General features: G+C 34.7%; 1 protein-coding gene across 1 annotated transcript in view; it reads left to right on the top strand.

The window, feature by feature from the left end:
• Nucleotides 1–17,665, top strand: part of PCDH10 (protocadherin 10) — a 61,222-nt gene extending 43,557 nt beyond the window's left edge. Inside the window, exon 5 of the mRNA XM_017959043.3 lies at nucleotides 15,294–17,665. Coding sequence (XP_017814532.1) covers nucleotides 15,294–15,364 — 71 coding nt within the window. The 3' untranslated portion in view covers nucleotides 15,365–17,665. The remainder of the gene's footprint in view (nucleotides 1–15,293) is intronic.
• The last annotated feature ends 1,882 nt before the right edge of the window (nucleotides 17,666–19,547 follow it).

Genomic DNA, 19,547 nt, shown 5'->3' with positions numbered 1-19,547 from the left:
GAAAGTGCAACCAACAAATAATGAAAGTTTCTAATTAAGCATTTACTAGATTAATATATCAAGGAATTTTAGAATAGGCTTTCTATTTAATCTGGTAATTCTAATATCCAATCTTACATAATTTTATATACATCAAAGAAAAATAATATCCATCTTATTAGACAGTATTTCATCAATAAATTATTTCAGAAAAAAATAATCATGTCATTTACTCCTTGTTAACATGGTTAGTTTTAGAGCAGTCAAAGTCAAAAAAAATTTCCTGTGGAAACAGTGTCTTAATGTTTCAAAGGTATGTCAAAAGACAACTTTTAGAAAATATTTCATCCACATGTAGAATTCTAATTTTTAACGTGTGAACATAGTTTGGTGAAATCATCTTAAATCATATTTAAATATCACATCAGAATTACTTCACAGATATAATAGTGTCAATATGTGTGTCATCTTTTCTCGGCAAATATTAAGGAAATATGTGTATTTTATTTTATAAAGATATTAAATGCAATGCCTTTATCAAACATTGCAAATTAAGAACTATAGTTGAATATTTGAAGATTTTAATTTCTCATTGTTTTATTTGTTAATTGGGTTGTAATTTGCCATCAGATTCTCTGTATTATAGAAGCTATCTTGCTTCTTCAATTAAGAGGAGGAAAAAGAATCTCACAATTCTCAACATAATCTTTAACAACTGTACATTAATTGTACCATTTTACCTTCTAAACATTGTTTACTGGAGCTCAGTTAATCTTTAAAACAATTACTCAGGCAGAATGTGGCAAAAGTTCAGCAAGATCAAGAAAAGTATTTAAGTTACTGACTGATCATAGCACTGTTATTTGTCATTGCATGTATTTTCCCCCCTCATTTTTCTATGTGTGCTATTGATACCCAAGGAACTCAAAAATACTTAAAATATTGGTATACTTGATGATTTTTCTGAAAATCTTATATTTTTCATATTACAATTTCTTGGGTTCTTTATCTTTTTCAAGTCTAATTTTGTAGTGGTAAAGGCTTTGCACTTAACATCCTTTTATGTTCCTTTTTAACAAGGAAAAACAGAAAATAATGGAATTCCATATTTTTTACACCATGAAGTAGTAAAATTATTTTATATATTGTTAGTACTTCAAGAAACATCCCTCTGTGAAGTCAGACAAAATCCTTATACAGTAATTTGTGAAACTGTTCAGTAGAGTATTTTTTTCTTCAAATCTTGGCATAGGTTTTAGATTATAGCATTCTGTAAGAATGCGGGTAGATGGGTGCCGCCAGAGTATTGCAGGCAATAATACGACTAAAATTCTAATACTTTTAGTGTGCATGCATGTATTTCTAATCACTGTTATTTTTTAAGTATTTGTAACATTAGAAAAATTGCTTTTATTTCTTGAAAATTTGTCACATGCTTAGTTTGAAGTTTTACTCTCCAGATGTTTTTGAGTTGCATAAAAATCTTGCATTCATCATTCAAAAAATACTAAATTTCACATGAGACTCAAAAATTTCTGAATGATAGAACTCAGACTTCCAATACATTCATACATGCTAGAGCTGAAAGTAAGCAGGGAATTTCAGCTCTAAACACATTTTTGAGACAGTTATCTGTGAGTGAAAACAGGGTATTATAACTAAAGATGAGTTTCAATCTTAACTATAGTGTTTGTTACTGTGAATGCTATAATAATACATAAGTAAAATGAGTGTAAATGTAATAAATTATTTTATACTGCTGTATACATATGAAATAAATAAAACTAGGATACATATTATGCCATTTTTCCATGCATGCATCTTCCACTGACGCCTGAGGGAGCTTTGAATAAAAATCAGTGGCAAATATGGCTCTAAGTTTAAAAACATCTAATGCTGATTTAGTAATTTCAGTCTTAATATAACAGGTCTAAGGGGACATCTGTTCAAAACTGAGTCTCATTTGAAGCAGCATATGCTAGGTTTTAAAGAATTTCATTATATTTATAGTTTTGAAAGTAGACATTTAGTTGTATATGATTCTTATGATACCCAAAATGAGTCATAGAAGCATCTATTTTTCCACCTAATGCTGTATTTACTTTTTAACTTTTTTTTTGATGTGTAGTAAATCCAAGGGTCCACAAAGATTAACATAGAGGTTGTACTTAAGATATGAGTGCCTTCAAGCAATAAAAGAAAAGGATTTTATCTAAAACTTTAGAAACACAGCATTTCATATTTAAAGTTGACAGAAATGTAAAGAAAAAATGCATATGGGTATCATTTTCCAAGTAGAAAATGTGAATTAAGGGATAGATACTTTTTACAATATTAAAATAATCAAATTAACCCCATAGAAATTTAGGTCTGAATTAACTACAAGGTAAAATAAGAAATGTGCTTCTTAATCTCATGTTTTTTTCTCTGTAACTGATTTTCTTGAGTTCAAATTGCACATATCTGAACCAAGGTTCATTTTATAAGGCAACAAGTTGGCCGGGGGGGAGGGTGTGGCTAGGTGTTTCTCTTGCTTTGAACATCTGATAAACCAATTCAGTGGAAGAGAACGGAATGAAATACAGAAGAATGATAGTTCCCAATGAAATGTTAACAGCTATGATTACAAGTTGCCTTGGTTCTCCCTGTATATCTCTACCTTTTATCCCTTACTTTCACTCTTTCTGGGAAATATAACATAGACTCTTTAAAATTATGAATTTTCAGTGGTAAAATTAAATTGTATTAGATGACAGACATATACTGAGGTCTGACAGTGAGAGAATGTACGAATGAATGGTACTATTTGCCTTTAGGAAAATTCTAATTTCCAAGGAAATTGGAGGAAAATATTAAATAATCAAATAATTAAGTGATCAAAATTTATGGTTGAGAGTTATCAGTGGCCCGAGATTATAACATAAAAAAATAAGTAAATAGAATAGAAAAATAGATTAGAAAAGCATCAAAATACATCATTTATGTAAAAGCAAATGGTTCTTTGTGAAACTTTTTTCAGATATATGTATAAAATAGGTCACAATGTAAAATATATTTCTTACTGTGAATCACTCCCCAAAATATTTGAAAAGCACTACACCATATGATCTGTATTTCAAATTTAAACTTATTTAATGCTGTGGAAACCGGGAAGATATTTTTGAAGTTAGCTCACATCTGAATCTTAATCTTTTACCCTTTGTAAAATATGGATAAGTACACTTAGTTGTAGAATAGCTGTGAGGATTAGATGAGCGGATAAATCTGAAATGCATAGCACAATGCTAACACAGACTTGTAACTGCCCAACAGGTTCACCTTGCCCACTCCTTAGACACAGCCAATTTATCATGACAGGGGAATTGCAATAGAGAAAGTTGTTCATGCAGAGCCTGCTGTTAGGGAGACCAGAGTTTTATTATTACTCAAATCAGTTTTCCAGAGTATTTGGGGAATCAGAGTTTTTAAGGATAATTTGGTGGGTAAGGGGACCAGTGAATCAGGTCTGATTAGATGGTTCAGAGATGAAATCATAGGAAATAGAAGCTGTTAAGCTGTCATGTTGCACTGTTAGTTCCTGGCTGGGGGTCACAAGACCGGATGCACCAGTTTATCAATCTGGGTGGTGCCAACTGATTGATTAAGTACAGAGTCTCCAAAATATCTCAAACAGTGATCTTAGGTATTACAATAGTGAGGTTATCCCCGGAAGAAATTTAGAAAAGGTCAGAATCTTGTAGCCTCCAGCCGCATGACTCTTAAACCATAATCTCTAATCTTGTGGCTAATTTTTTAGTCCTACAAAGGCAGTCTACTCCCCAGACAGGAAAGGGGTTTGTTTTGGGAAAGGGCTGTTATCATCTTTGTTTCAAAGTTAAACTATAAACCAAGTTTCTCCCAAAGTTAGCTTGGCCTATGCCTAGGAGTGAACAAGGACAGCTTGGAGGTTAAAAGCAAGATGGGATTGGCTAGTTTGGATCTCTTTCACTGCAATAATTTTCTCAGTTATAATTTTACAACGGCAGTTTCACAATGAAAGTAGTATATGTTATTACTTTTTTTTTCAACATTTAACCACTGATCTTGGTTATCAAAAGTATAGAATACAGTCTACAAACAAAAGAAATTCTTTTCTCAAAATTCCAACCTGCCACAGAGTTGTGTCTAAGCAGTGCAAATTTCAAACCCTCAAGATGAAAGTAGACTTGCCTTTGGTATCCACTCATCAGCTCAGTTCATATTTGCCTCTCCATTTATCAGTAGTATGGAGTACAAAAAATAAAACACATCTGGCTAGCTTCACTTTCTTCCTCCCCTTCATTTTACGACTCTCAAATAGTCCTCTATCTCTACTGTTGAAAAATACATGTGTATGTTTGCACTAGGACATATTTAACTGACCCCAATGTCCTTTCTGAATATGTATTTCCATACAAATAAATGCTTGTTGGAAATACCGAATATTTGAAAGAATCATTTTGTTTGCATATGATTTTCATAAAAATGAATTAGGGCAGTGTTTAGTATCTGCTCAATAGAATTGAATTTTAAAAGTTGCTGTAATAGTAGACTTCTTGAAATTGTCATTACTTAGCTTGACAGGCTCTGTTCCCTAGAGGTGTCCTTTGGGTGTTCAGAATATAACTAAAATCTCCTCTTTTTTTTTTTTTTTTTTTTTCTTTTGAATCAAAAGTTTTATCTCCTTGTCAGGAAAACTAGGTTTTAAATTTCCCAGTTAAGGTAGTTCAAATTAATCTGTAACTTAACTGATATTTCTAAAGGAGTATTCATATTGTGAAGGGAATTAATTGATCCATATTGAAAATATTGTGTAGGTGAAGATATTTTTGTTTTGGTATGCTTCTTTATTTTTTGTAGAAAACATCTGATGATCATTGGGCAGTTCCTCAACCAATCTGTCTGAAAGATAGGAACATTTAGATAACATTGCAATCACCTAATCTGAAACACAATCCCCATCTCCATTTTCTCCCTATCATTATGAAAAACTCTTATCTTGATCATGAAAAAAAGAAGTGTTGGCATGGTGAATTGTGTAAGCCCACAACTCTAAATGTTACTTCAAAAATGTGAGAATTCTCTTATTCTCAGTTGTGTTTCTTAATTAATAATAGAGTGAATAGCCAATTTCAAACTTCTCTAGCAAAATATTTCTCTCAAAATTGTGTGTGTGTATGTGTGTGTGTGTGTGTGTGTGTAATTGGGAAAGGTAATAACAGGCTCATATGAAAGAATTGCATGAACATAAAGGATCATATTATAGGTAAAACATCTGCCTTTTGTTCCCCTCTAATGTTAGTCTTTAAAGTATCAACATGCCTGTTTGGAAAGCAATAGTATTTGATCATCAACAAACTGGCATGGGCCTTTCAACACCACGCAATCAATGATTTATTTTAACATTACATGAAAACCACCCTTATTTATGACAGGGCTACAAAGACTCCAAAAAAAAAAAAAAACAAAAAACAAAAAAACAAAAAAACAAAACAAACAAACAAAAACATGGTTGTAACAGAATATACCAAACGAAACTGAATTAAAGACAGAGAGAATGAGAGGTGTGTGAGAGTTACATTTTAAGATACATAAGTTAAGATAAGGAAAAAATTAATGAAAACAAATGATAAGTAATTCTATTTTAACCTGACAAAGAATGAAATAAAGTGGTATAGTACTCCTTAAGCAACATTAAGAAGTATATTAAATTTTATTTTAAAATGTGGTAATATCAAACCACCTCATTGAATGCCTCCATAGATGCTTACGTTGCTTCCATTGCCTCTTTGACAATGATGTATGGCCTCACGTGACAGTGTTTGCAAATATTACTCCATTTAAAGGTGTCTTCCTGATGCTAGGATGATGTCCTTATAACTTTAGAAACCAGAATAGGGAAACATTGGTGATACCACTAACATCATGCAAAAATATGTAATACTGGCCTAGCTTTTTATCAAGTTATATGATAAGGCTACAACACTGTGGTTATTGGTTATAGATGTTACTGCTGAGGTGAGAAGCAAACTTCTAACTGGAAATCAGTTATTGGGAGTGAAAAGGATATATTAGGTGATTTTTTTACTTTAAGATGTATTTTTGTGTGTGTGAGAAAGCATTTTTTTAACACTCTATAGAAGTGTCTATCCAAGTCCTACATATAATAACAATAAAAGATAAAAATAAATGCTACAAATAACTAAGAATTGACTAATTTAGAGTTAGCAAGATAACTTGTCTGGCTGGCGGCTCATACTTGTAATCCCAGCACTTTAGGAGGACGAGGTGTAAGGATCGCTTGAGTTCAGGAGTTGGAGATCAGCCTGGGTGACATGGAGAGACCCTGTCTCTACAAAACAATGTTTTAAAAATTTAGCCGGGAGTAGTGGCGTGCACCTGTAGTCCCAGCTACTTGAAAGGCTGAAATGGTAGGATCACTTGAGCCGGAGAGGTGGCGGTTGCAGTGAGCTGAGACTGTGTCACTGCACTCCAGCCTGGGTGACAGAGTGAAACCCTGTCTAAATAATAATAATAATAATAATAATAATAAATTGATTAATTAAATAGCAAGATAACTTGCAACAATGGAAAAGAGAAAAAGAGACGTTGGGGTAAGAAGAGACTACTGTGAATCTCTAGGTAAGGAACAAATGAACCCAACTGACTTAGAATGAACTGGTAAAAATGGAGGGGAGGGGGGAGAATTGAGAGGCCTTTCAGAGGACAAATAGACTGTACTTCTTCACTACCTTGATGGTCAGTCAGCTGATGAAGGCGAGGGAGAAATGATGGAGAGGACCATAATGCCATTAAACAAGTTAAGGTAAAGGAAAACAAACAAACAAACAAAAAAACAATGTGCAGAAAGGTATCTTATTTGTAGAAAGGCTTTCTAATTATATTATTTAATTTTACTATGCTTTCTGCCAATGTGGGGCCTGAAGTACATTATAGTTGAACAATTCCACTGTTGTTGTTAATTTTTTATTTTTTATTCATTTAGTTATTTTTTGTTTTGAGACGGAGTCTTGCTCTGTCACCCAGGCTGGAGTTCGGTGGCGCGATCTCAGCTCACTGCAAGGTCCACCTCCTGGGTTCACGCCATTCTGCTGCCTCAGCCTCCCCAGCAGCTGGGACTACAGGCGGACGCCACCACGCCTGGCTAATTTTTTTGTGTTTTTAGTAGAGACGGGATTTCACCATGTTAGCCAGGATGGTCTCGATCTCCTGACCTCGTGATCCACCCGCCTCGGCCTCCAAAAGTGTTGGGATTACAGGGGTGAGCCACCCCGCCCGGCCTTTAATTTTTATTCTAATATAAAATGGTACTATCCATGCTGCATTCTGCTTTATTCTCTGTATAATAACTGATGGTTATTAATACTATTTAAATTAAATATCTTAAGTCAAAACTTTCTCATTAATGTTTAGAAGTAATTTTATAAATATATGTAAATTATAAATAGTTTTAAAGTTTTTTTGTATGTATAACTTTGACTAGTATATGTACCCCATTAGGCTTGACTCATGTAAAAATAACACAGTTTAAGTCAAACTTTCTGGCTTTTTTGTTTGTTTGTTTTGTAACACACCCATAACAATAAGTAATAAAGATAAAGAAAACGTTAATAAAAAAATTAAAAGATGCAACAATTGTAAAAGGCATTTTAAAATCTTTCCTATGCATCTGAGTTCAACTAATGTTTTCAACAAATATTTTTGAAGACGTCTTAACACCTTCAAGTTGTTAAGTCTATGTTCATCAACTATCTTCTAACCTCTACTAGCAATTAATCTTATTTTCTATTTTTTAAGCAGCTCCCACAGGATGATAGAATTTTAATGCAGAACAGGGCCTTAAAAATATTTTGGTCTGAATCCCACCTATGAAGAAAATAACACAAATATAAGTCAACTCATGGAAGAACCTAATAATAAACCTAACAATCTACCCTAATCCTTTCTCTTGACTCTGAACTCTCCACCTGTGCCAAGCTATGTTTCCATTCTCTGTGTCTTATTTTAAATTGAAATCTTGGGAGTAGTTATATTTGAAAATATGCAAATAAATTATAACATCTAGAACCTCACTTTATATTTTAAAATTTCCACTTCTTAGTATGTTCATCCATAATGATGATTCTCTCATAAAAGGCACTGTTAAATTTGGTCTAAGAAATTAAAGACAGTTCTTACTGTTCTTTTATGGATTTATATTAAAATGAAATGTAGGCATTTTTATTCCTCTTAATGACAAGTTATATTGGTAATGAGTAAGCACAATTAGACCCAAATATGAGTATGTCTCCCAGAGAAATCACATTGAACAAACTGCTGCATCACCAAGAGTAAATCTGACTAACCTGATTTTACAAAATCATTGTCATTTCACCCAATAATTTCACCCAAGCTAGCTCAATATACTTCAACTAATTTAGTGAAGCATTGAAAGAAAAATAGGAAGGCATGCAAAGGGTAGTTTAGTCATGTACTATTCACCCCATTGAAGGAGGCATTCCCACCATAGGGTTATGGGAATGGAGACACACACACCTAACAGTGGACAGATGGGTGACAATGACAGCAATTTTTTAGTCAAATATTCTCACAACCTTGGGGAAGACCCTGCCCGACTAAAAAGGCCATGCTGGGGTTGCACTCGGGGACGGAGCAAACAACCTCCCACTAGAGGATGTGACTGAATTGTTTGAGTAATTCTGTGGGTCTGGGCCTGGAACTGAAACCTCACTACTTAGGGATAAAAAGGAATTATGCCGGGCACGGTGGCTCACGCCTGTAATCTCAGCATTTTGGGAGACCGAGGCGGGCAGATCACCTGAGGTCGGAAGTTCGAGACCAGCCTGACCAACATAGTCTCTACTAAAAATACAAAACTAGCCGGGCATGGTGGATCATGCTTGTAATCCCAGCTACTCTGGATGCTGAAGCAGGAGAATGGCTTGAACCTGGGAGGTGGAAGTTGCAGTGAGCCGAGATCATGCCATTATACTCCAGCCTGGGCAACCAGAGTGAAACTCCATCTCAAAAAAAAAAAAAAAAAAAGAAAAAGAAAAAGAAAAAAAGGAATTGTGCTTGAGGATCCCTAATAAAGACAATTCTTTGGCTAGGGGAATCTTATCTTTGGGATCAGAGTGAAGAAGGCTTAGGGCATTTGAGGCTGTCTCGGTTATACAAGATACCAAGGCAGCACGTAATATTGGGCCTTAATTTTAGACCCCCGCTAGCTCCTTGAAGCCTTGGCATCAGTTTATATCTTTGTCATAAGTAGATTGCTATGCAGTGGAAGAAACTCCCTAGGATGTGAAGTATGCACTTGACCAGGGTAAAGAGGGCTATGAATGACGGAATCTTCAAAAACATAAACTTTAGTGGTATCCCGCTTATGACCAATAAAGAAAAGTGAGGGACTTGTGTGGCATTATTGCAGAGAATACAGAGGGATGTGGATTTAAGCTAATCCATACCTATGGCAATAGCAGGGGTTCTATTTGCCAGTTAGTAGCTTAAACAGCAATTCTTTGAAGATAGCATTATGCCTCTTACTTAACCTGGCTGTTCAGGGTCTTGAGGGTACATGAAAGTTGCACTGAGTACCTTCTTCAAGAGCCCAACGTTGTCTATTTTAAGAAGTAAAGTAAATGCCTTAATCACTATCAATAATGTTTACAATTTTAAAGGAATAAGAAGTGTTCTGGTGAGGCCTTGTATTGTGGCCCTGGTACATATTGTGACATTTGTTGCCTTGATTTTTATATTATGTCTCTCTGGGGCAAGAGATTCTCAGAGATCTTTACCTCCAAGGGATCAACTCTTAGACAACAGACAGAGAGATTATGAAAATGTATGGAAGAAGGTATTTTCCATCCGGGGCTTTTGGTACAAAACTGACTGCCTTATGTTTGGCCAGTTATGCTGACCCTTTCATCCTGTTGTTTATCAGGGACATCCTGACAGAGGGATGAAAAGCAGTAAAATTCCATTGAGCTCCATCACGTATAATGGTGGTAGTTGATCCATAAAGTGTATCAACATGTTCTCTCAGTTGTTCGCAGGTTGTTAAGAGTTCCACAAGTGAGTTGATCTCTTCTAGCACTGAGGCATCAGACAAGAGGCTGAGGAGAGGTGAAGCCACTCATTCTTGCAGGAAGGCTATATTAGAGGGTCCAGTTTGGTGCCAGTCTGTTGAAGGAAGTACTAGGTAGCTATGCAGAACTTATGAAATGCTAATTTCATGACTCAGGGCATAATGGCCAGCTTGGTATGGAGGATCAGAAGCCAATATCTATGAGAGTTCTCTATTTCCAGAAAAGCCCAATATGTGACCAAAAATTGCCACGCTAAAGATGTATGGTGTAGGGCCAAGGAGAAGTCCACTGCCAGCTTATGCCATGGTATAGAGATTCCAGAAGCAATGAGAAGTGGTCAAATTATATACCTTTATTTGAATTTTGTTCTCTCTCTCTGTATCCAAGATTCCTTCCTTCTTTTTCTAACAGTTTTTCCCTTCTATACTCTGCTCATAGTTATAAACTTTTTACTTTAGCAAACCTTAAATAATTATCGTAAAGGTTAGGGGCCCTTTCCAAGGAAATGGTTGTATCATAGGGTTTAAGAGCCTCAGACTTAAGTTGGGTTTTAAATAACACCTATGCTATGCCATAGGGGTGTCATGGGTATTTTACCCTGTCAAGCTAAGAATCATGATCTTTGTTGCAACAGAGAAACAGACAACATTTTGGCACAATGGAAGAGTTCTGGGGTCATGACCCAGAGGTCATTCTCAAAACCATTGTCTACTATAGGCATGCAGCCTCTCTCCTTTTTTTTTTTTTTTTTTTTTAATCTCTCTGTACAAATTTCCTCAGAATATTTTGAATTTCTAAACATATAAAGTTTAATAATCACAGCTTTCAGTCTGTTTCCTGATCACTCTTGGTGGAGACCTTCTGTGTGGTCGAGGGTAAAAATGTTGGGAGCCTAGTAGTCCACCTGTAGACAGCTATCTCATTCCCCAGTGAATATCAGTCAATCTCCTCAGTGCTGGAGTCCGCATCTAGTAAGGTCATTTTGACTGTGAGGCAGGCATGGCAGTGAAGTACTTTTGCATGCTGGTAAACAGCAACACTAAGAAAAGCCTAGGTATTTTGGATAGGGTTTTTCACTGGGAGAGTAGCTGCATTACCTCTCCATTGTTTTAAGAGGGGCTGGTAAGAAATGCTCCTAAACTCTCTCTCATTGTTTTTCCATCAGTGCCTTGACCATGGGCTGCCATGGATGTCTACCTTTGTACCCCTGGGAGTCAGGAGGATGCATGGGATGCATTGAGGGAAACAGTTACACAGGAAATGGGCAAGGTGGCTACCTTTGCCTGAACGGCAGCTCTCATTAGGCAACCTGGGAGCCATGCTTAATTCTTTCTAGGGTATCAGTCTTCTTCTTTTCTACAAACCTGACAATGTGTCATCCCATGTTCCTCCTGGGGGTGTACAGTCACAGTTAATATCCACGTGGCTGTCCCAAGCAGCTAATGGAGGTCACCAGATTAGATGCTATAACCAGAGAGCTCTAGATTACCCTTGATAGGCAGTACTCAAGCACCAGCCTACCTTTAAGGTGCTGTGTTGTCACTACTTTTATGGGCAGGAGACTCAGGGACACTTGCCAAAAACAGACCAAACCCAACAGTCAGTCATGCCTAGGTACAGTCAATTAACAAGAATTCTTCTTTTGGAGAAAAACAAGAGCTTCCTAGAAAGGGAAGAGAAGGAACAAAGTAGTACTGGAACCAATTAGTGGTTTGTTCGCATGTGGCCTTCCTAGTATCATGAAACCACTTAGCCAAAAGCAATGAATTAAAGTTGACCAGGTGTCCTTGGTCATGGTTGGAGGTCATCCTTTAAGAGGTTATTTTACTTGCCTCCTATTCACTCTATTGGTGAGGGAGACATTCCTGCCCTGGGATTATTGGGATGGAGAATCTGCAGCTGGACACTGGACAAATGGCATCTACAACAATTTATTAGTCACATCTTCTCACATCCTGGGAGAGGAGGACACTACATTCTGCACAGGACCATGTGGAGGTTGCACTTGGAAACAAAGGGAACAACCAGGGACTGTGGGAGAAAAGCTTTGTGTTTCAAGAAGTGAACCCTGGTTCCAAGGGGATGATGTGATTAGCTTATTTGAATAATTCCATGTGTTCACAGGGAACTGAAACCACTACTAGGAAACCCAGGATAAGCAGGGCCTGTGCCTGGTCTCCTTGATAAGGAGGATGGTTTGGTTAAGAGACCTCATCTTCTGGAGCAGAGTGGGAAGGGAACTTGAAGTTAGACTTTTTGAGTCCTTCCTCGTGATACCAACACATAACAATGGGCCTTAATTTTAGGCCTCAGACACTAAGGGTGAGCAGTATCTAGTATGAAAAAGACCAAAACTCTATGTGAACACTTGAAGAATTTAGGTCTTGGTCAGGCTTGACTCATGCCAAATTTTTCTGTTGTTAAGCTTTGATTCTTTGAAAGGGTTTCCATATCATCTTCTAAACAAAGTGGACCATTTTTGTAAATAAACTTTTCATGAACACAGGATCCCCCAGCTCTTTTGTAAACTTGTGAGACAATCTCATTGTGATTAAGGTCTGAAATCTGGTATTGTGTAACTTGATGGTCCATTTTTATCTGTGTTGCAGGCACTTTGTCAGCTCTTTCAATCTTCAAACTCAAGTCTTTCAACTTTTGGAAATTTTCTCGAGTTATTACTCTCATCATTTCTTCCCTTATTTTTCTTCATTTTTTTGGATCCTTCATTATTTGGATGCTGAACCTCCTCTACTGCTCTGTCAATTTTCATTACTTTTTCTTTTCTATACTTTAAAAATGTACTTTCTGGGGTATTTTGTTATGTATCTATGCCAAACCTCTACTGAGCTTTTTATTTTATTATTACTATTATTATTGTTACTTGAATTCTAAGAGTTATTTTTGTTTTCTGAATGTTCCTCTTTTAAAGTACTTTTAACTCTTTGTGTATGCAATACTTTATTTTATTCATCCAAATATATTGATGACAGTTTATTTTACATTTCATTTTTTCCAGATAGTGTCTCCTATAATTATGTTAGAGACTTTTCATAACGTTTTATGATACTTGGCTGTCATCTCATAATTAAGAATTTAGGTACTCTAAAATGCTGAAGATAAATTCTGCCCCTGTGTGGAGGACTTGTTGAGTATGTTTGTCTGTAGGATAATCTGGCTAACATTTAATTGGAGAACTCCTGGTCAATATGTTTAGGCATATTTTTCTTCTTGGTCTTGTTAGATAACCAAGAGAAATATTTTCAGGTCTTCTGCCTGGAGGTATAAGGGTATAAGCCTGGGTACTTGAATTCTGAAAACTAACTAGGAAAAAAAATCTGGAAGACCCAAGATCCAGACTTCTTGGTATGACGATTGCACTTTAAACTGTACCTGCTGTTTTCTAATGTAGGAGCGCTCTGTTTCAACCTCCTTAGAGAATAATAAATCTCCTGTCTTCTAACCAGAGGGAATAGTTGATCACCTACATGTGCACAGTTGATGAGGACATCTGGAGGTCTAACTGCTTCTTAATAACATTTTTGGTCCTTTTTATTAGGTTTATTTTTACCCCTACTTCAGAACTAATTTGTGCTATCAATTACTGAGCCTTTGGAATTTTCTGTGGGATAAACCAGGTTTCTTCTTTACACTCTTAGATTCCAGCTAAGGTTTTAAAACTTTTGCAGTTAGTATGTCAATTATACCTTTTTATCTACTTCCAAACGTTCAGAATGTTGTCATAGTTATTTCCTCAATTGTTTGTCTTTTATTTGTCATTGTAACTTTTTCATTAAACTTTTTTTCACGTTCATAAAGTTTTAGGAGGAAGGAATGTTAGTGCATTAATTGACCTCTCCCCTCTCTGTAACTGGGAGCTTGAAAATAATCTATGGACATAATAAGCAAAGTCTTATAAGCATAACGCAGAATGTCATGTGGAAATTTGATCTTACATTATTGAGAGTTTGAATATGGGATTCTCTTTAGTATTTTTTTTTATATTTTTGCTGTTGTTAGGGCTATATAGAAAAGCATTGATATGTTTGAAATTGAATCACAATTTGGAATTAATAGCTAAAATTTTAAATATAAATAATTCATTTATTTCATTACATATCAATAAATAAAATAATAAAATGTGTAATTCATTTTTCCCTATGTCACTATTACAATAACTTATTTTTACTTTTTTTGTAATATCATTATCTTGAAATCTAAAGTAATTTTAAAACAATAATGTTAAAACCAAAGGGGTAATATGCATTGTTATATTTGTTATAGATTAGAATAGTGATTATTTATTCAATTGTCTTTAAGGTTATTATATTATATTACAATATAAAACTTAATATAGCTTTTCTCTCATTGCATTGGTTTATTTACCATATTACTCTATTTTGAATAGTGGCCTGAAATTAGTGTCCAAATACTATCAGACAACTAGCAAGCTTCAGTACTTGAGGTCAATTTAATTACACTGTGCATGACAGAAACTAGGCCATTTGGGCATTGCCTTTGCCACCAGCAATTGACACCTGAGTGTTAATGAGCTGATAATTAAGAGTTGGCACATACAGACACATTTTACTGTTTAAGACTAGGATAACCATATGCTGCGTAACTTCTGTGCTAAGTACTTTGTTAGCTCCAGAATTTACACAATTATATTTGTGAGTTGTGTTTTTTTTTTTCAAATTTCAATTTTTCAAGTTTAAAAAAGATAAAAACTGTTACTTACAAAATGTAAGTAACTGTATTCATCAATTACAAGTTATGAAACTTTCTAAAACTAGCAAGATTATATTTGGAGAGCAATATATTTGGGGAAAAGGAATGCAGAGTTTGTATAGTAGAATTACTTTTAGTTTAAAACCACATTGACGGAACTTGCATTCTGAAATGCCTTTTGCAATATAAAAAAGTACCTAAAGCAATTTAACATGACTGTGTTTATGTAGGATTGACAGTTTCTGTGATGGCCCATAATGATTTTCACATCCTAACATTGACAGCCTTGAGTAATACCTCTCCCCTGAATGTAGATGGGATATAGTAAACCACCTCTAAAAAATCAATGTGATAAAAGTGAAGTGATTTCTCACTTGACATTAGGGTATCAAAATGCTATTGTTTCCATTTTGAAGAACTTCTTATATACTATCTTGCTATTTTTTGGATTCCTTGCAGAGCTGTTGTGGAGGCAACTACGTGGAGAGACCCATGTGGCACAAGATCAAGGGCTGTCAACTACCACATGAGTGAGCTTGGAAACAGACTCCCAGGTTGAGCATTCAGATGAAACCACAGCCCCTGCTGACAGTTTGACTGCAACTTTCTGAGAGTCCTTAGCCAGAGGCACCTAGCTAAGCTGCACTAAAATTTTTGAACCACACAGATTGTGCTATAATAAATATTTGTGGTTTTATGTTGCTATGTTTTGGGGTATATTGCCATGCAACAATAAATAGTTAATACATTATGTAGGTGAGAATCTTATTGTCTGATACAGTAATATGAAGTAATATGAAGTATTACAGTAATATGAAGTATTTTTTCTGGTGTGATGTGGCCATTTTCAAAAACAATATGTGTAATGTACACATCCTGTTGCTTTACTTTCTCTTCAATTTTCAGTTCTTGCTTACTCCTCTTTTCCTGACCTTGCACACAAAAAATCATCCCCACCATTTTTGGGATTGATCTATTGGCTTAAAAAAAATAAAGCTGTCCTCATCAGATGAAAAATGTATTAACTTTAGTGAATTTTAGTTGTGGGAATTACTTCTAATTTTCTTCTTTGAAACAGTTTGCTTTCCATAGAATCCTCTGTAGGACATATAGCCTTTTATATGCAGATTGGTATAATTATGCTTTGAAATAGCTCTGAATTCCCTGTAGCTTAAACTGAGAACATGAAAGGCCAAATGTTATGTCGAACTGAAGGATATAAAAGTGCACGTACATCAATCCAAAATGAGATATAGAAATGAACAGCTTTCACACAGTGATGTCAGTTTTTGACAGATTATTGAAGGGTCTTTATAAGTGCAGAGACTGCCATGGGTAGCATGAAAACTCTGCCTGGGGATAGCCTTATCAGCTAGTATTTTGTATTTCTTCAAAACCGAAAGGTGAGTAGATGTTAAGCAAAACAAGAGAAATACTCTGTGACGAAAGCATTAACTCTCTTCCCAGAAATGACATCTGGTTTCAAATGGCAAAACACGGTGCGATCTAGTGATGGAATCATCTACCCAATCTGACATTCTAGAGATGGCAGCCTGGATGAGGTGCTTACATTTTAAGAAGTCGATAGAAAACCGACATGGCAATCTTCACCTCCATAGTGATCCCAGTGACAGACAAAGGCCTCTTCTGCACAGGAGGGGAAACTATTGAGCCGGTGACAGACACATCAAGAGTATTTAAAGCACCCACATTCTGTTTTACTAACAGCAGGAAGATTTAAAAAAAAATAATGGATTTTTATATGTTCACAACTTGAAATCAATACTATGCTTATTTAAAAACAGATTATAAAGAAACTCAACTTTATACTGGAAGAGTACGTAGTGTTAACTTTTAATATCCGATAATTATCATACCTATTTTGAATTGAGTAAAAATATATCTTAGAATTGTTCTCTTGCATCAGCTATTCATAGGCAATCCATTTTTTTTCTACTTACAGCGCGTATCCTCTCCTGAAATCATATCCAAACAAAGGAATTGAATATCCACATTATCTGGGTTTGTTAGTAGAAAGAAATATTTTTAAAATTTAAGACAAAAATCCCCTTAATTCTAGTGTTTCTAGAATGTGCAGATATTAAGTAGGTACAATTGAAATCAATATAAGAGGAGGGCAAAAATTTTTTGAACAAAGCATATGCTTTGAAACTAATGCTGATTCAAAGGGAATTGTGTATGTGAGGAATACAATACTTAGGTATTCATTCTAAGCCAGGAAATTCTACCAAGTTTTGCACTTTGCAAACTTTATCACTTATAATGTGTAAAGTACGTATTGGAAGGAAATGATGATAACTCAAGTAATAGTTAAGGAAAACATAACTGTTAATTAGCTCTGACACTAAAATTTTTTTAAAAATCCAATCTACTAAAATGTTTTTTTCCTGAAATAATTAACATAATGTTTTTAAAAATTAAAAGGTTTCAAACCTATGCCTTAATGTATGCATTAGGTTAGTTCCACTTAATTAATTGATACTTTAGGAAATACACAGACAATATATAATGGATAGCATGATGACTCTAAAATTATTACAAACTGAACTCTCACTTTACTGCTTAAAATCCTGTGACCTTGGTGAAGTTTTGCTAGTTAACTCACAGACACAAATTATTTCTAATATCTGAACTAGGGTCATGAATTAAATTTTAATCAGAATGATGTTCGACAAAATAATTTCCATTTTATAGGGAGAATCCTTTATGATCTGGGGACATACTCATTGCATATATTCATGTGGAATTCCCTGTTCAGGGAAATTCTGGACAGAAATAAAAAAGCAAAATAAACTGTTAAAATCTTGTAATACTCTTAATGACTTATTAAAATTGTTCCTGTCATTGGTGATGGGCAATAGTGGTTTCTAGATTTTATCAGCAGGCATGACAAGTCATCTCTTCTTAAACAAGATATTTAGACCTCATTTTATTCCAGTGAATAAAGGGAAGTAAAGAGCATCTCTACCATGAGTTTTTATACAACTCCATACGAAGATATGCACCAAAAGTAATAAAAACATTTTTTTTTGTAAGAAAATGCAGCTCCAAACTGGCACAAACCGTGACAAGCATATAAGATTCATTTAAAAATAAAAACTAAGATAGTTCTAAAGTTCAGTGAAAGCTGATACTTATTGAGTGCTCCTTCTGTGACAAGTGCTATGCTGGTCATCACTACACTTACATGAGAAATGTACTATCTTTAATCTGTTTAAAATGATAAAGATGTGAAAATCATGTAAACTTTATTTCTTAATTTTAAGGCTAGTGAGTATTGGAGCTGAGAAGGGGCCTCTGGCCAAATGACACCTGCTGTTAGTTCCCTTAAGTGGTATGGGAAATAAGACAAAATAAAATGAAGCAATTCATCACTTAATGTTTATTAAAAAGGTCTAAAATAGATATCTTATGTATTGAATTTTAAAGATAAATTATTTTAGATACATTAATCCCTCCCATATTTAAACCGAATAGCTGTGTAAAACAAAGTTAGTTCATAGTTCAAATAATGGAAATGATCAAGACTTTAAGGCTTAAGTCGTAGGTTTTATGCTTTTTCCTACATCTCCAGACTATGACAGCATATCTCATATTATACTGTTTGTGTGTGTGTGTCTGTGTATGTGTATTTCTGTGTGTGTGTTTGAGTGAAAGAGAGAGAGAAATGAGTTTAGAATAGATGGTAACATTATTGGTAATGAATAGAATAGTATACATTGAAGCACAATATAATACGTTAGATTAAAATGAGATCTAAAGATCTTGTTTAAAATTCTCAAATGTATGCTCCCTAAGCCTTCAGTTCCACTAGATTGAGGGTTGGGTGGAAGTGAAGTATTGGAATTTCTATTTTCAAATGGATACTGCATCCTATATCAATTCCTGAAAGATGTACAATTCCTTAGCTACAGCCTGGAGACAGAACGAGATTCTATCTCAAATAAATAAATAAATAAATAAGTCTCGTAAGAGTCCTTCAATTAAAAAAAAAAAAAAAAAAAAAAGCTTATCTAACACTTTTTAGCCTATTATTCCTAACCACTGTTCATGAAACTTTTTTTAAAATAAAATTAGCAGCTACAAATGAGAGTTACAAGGGACATACTTTGAGAAAGGTTGATTTATTGTTCCATGTATTTTGCAGAAGTGGAAAATTAGGGCCAGAGGCATGTGACTTAAGGTCCTTTGGCAAACTAGTAGCAGAATTGGAATTGAAATACACAAAGCTGATACGTTTTATGCACACATCAAACTCAGGACATGGAAGTAGATGTCCTGGGTTGCCATCCGTCTTCTAATACTTTAAATCCGTGTGACTTTTGAAAAATCACTTAGCCAAACTGTGCCTTAGTTTATTTTATGATTTGTGACTAATTATTTAACTTTCCTCACTGGATTATCAGCACGTTCCATGGAAAATGCATATAAAATTTATATGCATCATGGCTACAATAAATGTTGTAGTATGTTATATATGTTTAGACAGATTATAGAAGAAGTGAGAAGAATTATTACAAGGTACTAAAGGTTCTACATAGTTCCTTTTCATTAAGTTTGCAAACAAAGCTCTAGGATCGTGTTTATGTATTTGTAGGAAGCAAGAGATGGTCCTGTTGAGAATTCATCTTAAGAAAAAAAAAAAAAAAACCTTTTGACATTATCATTAAATAATTACATGTCTGACAGGTG

Source organism: Papio anubis, chromosome 3 (assembly GCF_008728515.1).
Source record: "Papio anubis isolate 15944 chromosome 3, Panubis1.0, whole genome shotgun sequence".
In the NCBI taxonomy this organism is placed as follows: Eukaryota; Metazoa; Chordata; class Mammalia; order Primates; family Cercopithecidae; genus Papio; species Papio anubis.
The sequence above is the reverse complement of the archived record's forward strand: the minus strand, read 5'-3'. Positions and strand labels throughout refer to the sequence as shown.